The sequence below is a fragment of the Schistocerca serialis genome, chromosome 2 (assembly GCF_023864345.2).
Source record: "Schistocerca serialis cubense isolate TAMUIC-IGC-003099 chromosome 2, iqSchSeri2.2, whole genome shotgun sequence".
Taxonomy (NCBI): domain Eukaryota; kingdom Metazoa; phylum Arthropoda; class Insecta; order Orthoptera; family Acrididae; genus Schistocerca; species Schistocerca serialis.
The window spans coordinates 373,185,982-373,194,162 of record NC_064639.1 but is presented as its reverse complement, the minus strand read 5'-3'; the positions used below and the strand labels follow the sequence as shown (position 1 = coordinate 373,194,162).

The window sequence follows — 8,181 nt, the reverse complement described above, 5'->3', positions numbered from 1 at the left end:
ATATATATATATATATATATGCGTCGGAATAGTGCTGGAATATATATATATATATATATATATATATATATATATATATATATATATATATATATTCCAGCACTATTCCGACGCATATATATATATATATATATATATATATATATATATATATATATATATGCGCGTCGGAATAGTGCTGGAATATATATATATATATATATATATGCGACCACTCGTACTCAGTTTTCCATAACTACTTGAAGGAGAGCTGTCCCAATATGACGAGGTACGTCACTATCGCAGCGAGCGCAGAAACCAAGAGTCGGCGGTCAAGAGTGACGAATCCGGCAGCGGTGAAGCGGAGTGGTGGACTGTGGAGAGTGAGCCGCAAGAAGGCCTCCAGTTCGGCGCATCGGCGGTCGGACATCACTGAGGCCCTCAAGAGAAACAAGCCGCAGGCAGCCGCCTCGTCTGCGGCGGCAGAGCAGCTCAGACACACCAACAGGATGTTCAGCGAGTGGTAGGCCGCCCAGAGCCCCGAGACAGCTGACGATTCGCTGTACGAGAACTCGACGATCCAGTGCGGCCTGACGAGCTGCATGAGGATTTCGTAGGCGCTGCACAAGGCGCTGCACAGGCAATACGCGACGTTGAAGGCCATCGGCAGGCCGAAGTAGCTCTGTAGGAACTCGGCGGCGTGCGAGAGCGCCATTTGAGCTTTTCGCAGCTGCCGCAGTCTCCCGGCTGGCGCCACACGCCTCGACGGGCCGACCATTGGCCGCCACATCGTAGGGTCACCAGACAGAGGCAGCAACGACTGGAGGTCAGCGTTGAGGCTGCAGAACCTTTCTCGCAACTCCAGCACCATCCCGACGAACTGTAATGTCGCCGTCCCGTGGAAGAACTCTTCGGCAACGTAGAAAAAGATTACATGTGCCTCGCTGTAACGTTTAGAGGTTATGAATCCGACGACAAACACCATCAGACAGTGAATAACGAAAAGGAGACCTACCAGACTCTTTGCATGTCCTCCTTTACTACTCAGCAGACGCGAATCTGCGAAATTGAGTGCTTCAGTGAACGATATTAGCCAGTGGTGTCGACTAAAGGCACACGTCCCGAACATTAGCAGCAGTTTCATTCTCCCCATCAAATCCGACGCGAGATACGTTATCGGTGCAAGTTCAAAAACTCGGAAATACAAACGAATACGACTGTATGAAAGCGCTAAAGCCATGAGCAGGGTGAATATGAACCAGAGGTAAGGAATAATCTTCGACGTCTTGTCGAATAAACTCTTCCGTGCACTGTGACAAGTTTCCGCCTTTGTTTGAAATCTCAGTGGCGCTAATCCTAATATTTGCCAAATTAATAACAATGGTTGGAGGATGACACGAAAATAAGTCATGTCTTTTGTAAGGTACACACAAATCTTGACAAGTAGAACTCTTTTTCTTTTAGTGTGTAAGTAAAAAGTAAGCTAAAATGATTTCTCTTTGCCACAGTTCACACGGTTCTCACTGTATTTGAATTTGCTAACGTCTGACGAGTCAGGGCCGTACATTCCTACCTTTAAAGCCCAGTTCAATGTATTTGCTTATCCCTAGAAGCATCTGTTTAGACTGACGACTTCATTTGCTGATGGTTTGAACACGTTCTCATTAAATTGAAAACCAACTGGACGTTTCTATCGATTGCATGTGTCAGCTCCTATCGTTGTTCCTCAGGTCTGCAAATACGAACAGTTCATTGCACAATACGTGACTTGTATTTTCTACTGACCGCTGCTAAGTTGTTTTATCACTAGAATCACACTCTTTCAATCAATAAATAAAATTAAAATTACAAATAATAAAAAAACACACAATCTGAATGTAATCTGTTAACATGTTAATGATTGTAACGTATTGTAAATGTATTTAAAAAAATAACAGGTAAAAAACTTATTTGCGGCATGATCAGTATTCTTACTTTCACTGGCAAGTTTTCAAAATCATTGTCGTGGTATACTTATATAACAAGGGTCACGTTTTCATTTGAACCTAAGGTTTTCAAAGTTAAATTTCTGTTTGTAGAGGGATTTTATCAGGATAGTAAATATGCAGAAAGTATGAAGGTCACTACCAAAACACATTTAATCTCATGACAATGAAAACCATGAAATATCACATACACATTTTCAGTATATAATTTGAAGATTTCTTTGACTTGTCAAATAACAGTTTTTCTACATTCTATGAAGAATATACGTTCCATTAACTACAAATGGCATATAGATCATTAAAATTACTGAGAGGGGTAGAAACGTTTCAAAACAGTGTCTATAATGTGTAAGGACACATAACTGCCCACGTCAAGCATTCTTACAATTTAAATACCGATTTACGCGATTTTCATGAAACAGGTGCACTGTAACAGCTGTAAACATATGCCGCCCACTCTTGATCGCTCATATATTTCTGCATATCCTGTCCATGGTCAGTAATATTTCTTCTGTAAGTTCCGATAGGTTTCTGCTAGATTGTAGCATCAAATGGACATGTGACGTAGTCGTTTAACCCTCATAACTGTCTATTACTTTGTGGAACAAACGTTTATCACTAACTACGAAAGGATTAAAATGATGCTACTTTCCAGTGGAATAAATTTCCAGATTCATTTCGTTTCCCCTATGCATCCTTCAACCCATCAAAGGATCAGGGCACTGTCTTACAGCAAGTTTTGGTGACGAAACAAAACTATGTTCGATCATAATATCGTATTGACACATAAATTCATACATGTTATAAAATATGTATATATGAATGTTCCAAATCTCCTCCTAGACCACTGCACCAATTCTAACCAAACTTTGTACACATATTATTTACTGTCTGGTAAGAAACGCTTTTATGGCAAGAACCACTTACTATCAAACAGTATTTGAAAATGAGCGCACTTAATGACATGCAACAAACTATACACGTTGTTTCAAACCTTTAGGAAACTTTAATCACTGGCAACCCCTACATCTTCACTGCTCATGCAGCATGAGGCATGACGTTTTAATTTATTACATCTTTATTACTAACGGTATTGGCGACACATTTTGCAGACGGTGTTCGCATTCCCAACTAAATGTACCAGCGAAATTAATATAATTGTGCGACACATGGTTTAAAACATATGACGTCATAAACAATCAGATGCGCTGAAGGCTAAATTTACACTAAACGACCAAATCGTTATGGCCACTGCTCACCGCGACTCCGGATGCCACCTGATGGTATTGCGAGCACGTGAGGCGTTAAGATAAGTACACTACGTGATGAAAAGTATCCGGACACCCCCAAAACATACGTTTTTCGTATTAGGTGCATTGTGCTGCCACCTACTGCCACCTACTCCATATCAGCGACCTCAGTAGTCATTAGATATCGTGAGAGAGCAGAATGGAACGCTCCGCGGAACTCACGGACTTCGAACGTGGTCAAGTGATTGGGTGTCACTTGTGTCATACGTCTGTATGCGAGATTTCCACACTCCTAAACATCCCTAGGTCCACCGTTTCCAATGGAAAGTGAAGTGGACACATGAAGGGACACGTACAGGTCGACCTCGTCTGTTGAGTGAAAGAGACTGTCGACAGTTGAAGAGGGCCGCAATGTATAATAGGCAGACATCTATCGAGACCATCACACAGGAATTCCAAACTGTATCACGATCCAATGCAAGCACTATGAAAGTTAGGTGGGAGGTGAGAAAAATTGGATTTCATAGTCGAGCGGCTGCTCATAAGCCACACGCCACGCCGGTAAATGCCAAACGACGCCTCGCTTGGTGAAAGCAGCGTAAACATTGGACGACTGAACAGTGGAAAAACGTTGTGCGGAGAGACGAATCACGGTACACAATGTAGCGATCCGATGGCAGGGTGTGAGTATGGCGAATGCCCGGTGAACGTCATCTGCCAGCGTGTGTAGTGCCAACAGTAAAGTTCGAAGGTGGTGGTGTCATGGTGTGGTCGTGTTTTTCATGGAGGGGGCTTGTATCCCTTGTATCCCTTCCGGCACATGATTGAACGTATGCCTGCGAGAGTGGAGGCTGTCATCAAGGCTGAGTGTGGGCCAACACCATATTGAACTCCAACATTACCGATGGAGGGCGCCATGAACTTGTAAATCATTTTCAGCCAGGTGTCCGGATACATTTGATCACATAGTGTATGTAAGCGGAGCGGAGGCGAAGATATGGGCTGCAAATAAGGATATCCACTGAGATAAGCAACTCTGAAAAAGGGCAGATTATTAGCACGAATGGCTATGAACGAGAATCTCAAAAACAGCAAAGCTGATCAAATATTCACGTGCTACTATCGTGAGCATCTACACTAAGTCGTAGTGAAACTGCCACTAGGCGCTATGTAGGTAGACGTCCAGGACTTTTCATGGACGTGGGGTACGGAGACTTGTCCGTTCGTAAAATAGGATAGATGATGATCTGTGGTCTCTCTGCCGAAAGAGCATGATGCTGGGCACCCACAACTGTTTCGGAACACTTTGATAGTGGTACATTGTTGAACATGGAACTCCGCAGCAAACGACCCCTATGTGTGCCCATATTGACCCAACAACATCGACAATTACGACTGCAGTGGGCACGGGATTCGACCGTGATTCATTGGAAACGTGTCGGCTCTTCGGATGAATCATGTTTCTTACAACATCACGTCGATGGTCGTCCTCACAAATGCTGTCGTCGAGGCGAAAGGAGGCTCCAAACATGCCCGTGCCACGGGCGTAGGGTCATGGGGCAATTGCTATGGGAAACATCCCCTACACAGCATCCCTTCATGCTTGATGTTTTCCTCGACGGTGATGTCATATTACAGCAATATAATTGTCCATGTCTCGAACTCGTTCCACAGTGGTTTGAAGACCATGATAGTGAAATGACGTTGATGCCTTGACCACGAAATTTGTCTTAGGTGAATCCGATGGAACTCTTCTGGGTCGCTATCGGGCGCTATGAGCAGTTACACAAATCACGGCCTATTATTTACGAGAAGTACATGATTTCTGTGTGGACATCTGATTCCACAGACCTCCACAAACCTACCAACAAATTACATATTCGATGGTAGGCAGAACCGGTTCTGTGTTGCGTTCCTGAGATGGATAACAAGCTATTAAGGAGATGATCATAATGTTTTGGCTCGTCAGTGTATTACATCTTTGCTACTAATACTATTCCCAACATATTTTACAGACTGTATTCACATATGCCTCCTAAATGTACTTACAAAATTATGTCATTCTTCAACACATGATTCAGGATATCTGAAGCTATAAATAGCCACATCATGGGTGATGTTTAAATTTATTAAATTTTCTTGGATAGTAACTACATTCGCAAAACATTTAAAAGACAGTATCCACATATGCCGCTGAATCTACCAGCAAAATTATATCATTTAACGGCAAATAGTTCAGGAGATATGACGTCACAAACATTGAGCTGCGTGAAAACGAAACTCCAGGGCGAAATTCGCTAGAGGTGCAGGTGAACTATGTGTACAAATATGTGTGAAATACGTTAAATATATGTGAAATATACGTGACGTGTGTGTACGTAGACAAAGCCACTAGTAAAATGCTACATTTAATCCCTGTATCTATTTCAACTAAATGTGGAACACACACTTACTATCTGTGGTGGGTTAAGAACTAGCAATCTCCTATTGAGTTAGGGGTGATGACATCGAGAGAGAAGGGAGCAGGAGGAGATGGCCACAAATAGTAACGGAGGATCGGGGAATGGACAGAAAGGGAAAATGGGAAGAACAGAGAGAGAGGAGAGGAGGAGATGAACAAGAACAGAAAGAGAAGGAGATAAAAAGGGGGATGGAGGACGACGAGAGGAGCAGAGGGAGGAGGAAATGGATAGCGAAAGGGAAGAGGAATCGATGGAAGGAGAAAGGGGACAGTCAATAAAAGAGAGGGAGGCAGGAGATAGAGAGGGGGAGGGGCAGATGGACAGACAGAGAGGGGGAATGGACAGAAAGGGATAAGGAGGAGAAGGTTAGATAGATGGAGGAGGAAGAGATGGACAAAGAATTGGGAAAGGAGTAGATGCACAGAACGAGGGAGTACGAGGAAATGGACAGGAGAGGTGAGTAGGAGATGACAGAGAGAGGGGGAGGAGGAGATGGACAAAGAGAGGGAGGAGGAGGAGATGGTAGAGAGATAGCAAGAAGGATATAGAAGAGAGAGGAGGAGGTTGATAAGAAAAAAAGGAGAAGATGGATAGAGAGAGGAAGGAGAAAGAGATAAGTAGAGAGAGGGGAGGAGGAAATGGCCAGAGAAAGGTAAGGGGAGGAGATGTACAGATAGAGGGGAGAGGAGGAAATGTACAGAGATTGGGGGAAGGAGTGTGGCAGAGAGAGAGTGATGAGCAGATGGACAGAGGAGAGGAAATGGACAGAATGGCATGAAGAGAAGATGGTAAGAGAGAGAAAGAGAGAGAGAGAGAGGAGGGGGAAGAGATGGCCAGAGTGAGGGAGAGGAGAGATTCACAGAAAGAGGGAGGAGATGGATAGAGAGGCAGAGGAGATGGATAGAGATAGGAGTAAGGAATAGATGGGCTAATAGAAGATTCGAAAAAATACCTAACCATACAACGGTGGGTAATCAGCTAGTTGACTCATCAACTTGAACTCTTTCAAGGTCAGAAAGAGAGAGGATCAGGAAAAAGGCGCCAATGAACATAGAAAATGGGAAGGAGGAGAAGGACAGAGAGAGGGGGCAGGAGGAGATGGAGACAGAGGGGGGAGGCGAAGATGGGCAGAGAAAGTGGGAGAAGGTGATGGACTAAGAGAGGGGGAGAGAGAGGAGGCAAGAGGAGATGGAGAGAGGTGAAGGAGAAGATGGACAGAAGGAGGAAAAAAATGGTTCAAATGGCTCTGAGCACTATGGGACTCATCATCTAAGGTCATCAGTCCCCTGGAACTTAGAACTACTTAAACCTGACTAACCTAAGGACATCACAAACATCCATGCCCGTGGCAGTATTCGAACCTGCGACTGTAGCAGTCACGCGGTTCCAGACTGTAGTGCCTAGAACCGTTCTGCCACAGCGGCCGGCTACAGAGGGAGGAGAAGGAGGTGATGGACAGAGAGTGGGGAAAGAGGAGGAGATGGAAAAAGAAAGGAGGAGGAGGAGATGGACAGAGAAAGTGGAGAGAATGAGATTAGAACGTATATCCAATTACCATACATATCAGAAAAGTGCTTTCTCTTTCCTTTCTTTTGCGTTTAAGGAGATGGAGCCATAGTAAAGCGTGGCTGGATATAGCTAGTAGTTCAAACTATCATCAGGTGCTTCAGTTCAGATATGTCATGCCAATGTTGACCTCATGACAACTTAAGAATATATGACGTCGATAAGGGGAAGTGAATCATTCAGATCAATAAATCCATATATACCACAAAAATATATGTATGTACTGTATGTTGACCTGCCAAGGTAGCCGAGAGCGCTAATGCGCTGCTTCCTGGACTCGGGTAGGCACGCCGGCCCCGGATCGAATCCGCCCGGCGGCTTAACGACGAGGGCCGGTATGCCGGCCAGCCTGGATGTGGTTTTTAGGCGGTTTTCCACATACCGCTAAGTGAATACCGGGCTGGTTCCCAAGTTCCGCCTCAGTTACACGACTCACAGACATTTGAAAACGTTGGCACTATTTCGTGACTTACACTACACGTAGAGAGGTGGGGTACACTACTTCCGTCCCAGGGGAATTCGGGGTGGCGTCAGGAAGGGCATCTGGCCACTCTCTGCCATTAACACTGCCAAATGCGGAATAACAAAGCCGACCCCGCGTTGGAGCGGGACAAAACCCCGAAAAAGAAAGAAAGAAAGAATATGTATGTACTGTATGTATGCTCCACACCGACTTCTAAACTACTGTATCAATTTCAGCTGAACATGGTACAACTATTACTTACTGTCTGGAGAGAATAGCTGTGGGGGATTAGAACCACCTACCTATGAAAGGGGGCGGCGGTGAAAAAATAGTGTAGCTCACGACGCGCGAATTCACTGATTTTAATCACCAATATTTGGGAACGAGAGCACTTAGTGACAAGCAACAAACTTTACGCATAATTTCAAACTTTTACGAAACTTTTTATCGCTGGCAACCCCCACGAAATGATAAAA

General features: G+C 44.3%; 1 protein-coding gene across 1 annotated transcript; it reads right to left on the bottom strand.

The window, feature by feature from the left end:
* Nucleotides 1-235: 235 nt before the first annotated feature.
* Nucleotides 236-850, bottom strand: LOC126456002 (gustatory receptor 68a-like). Its single transcript, XM_050091757.1, has one exon. The coding sequence runs from the start codon at nt 848-850 to the stop codon at nt 236-238; it is 615 nt and encodes a 204-aa protein (XP_049947714.1).
* Nucleotides 851-8,181: the final 7,331 nt, after the last annotated feature.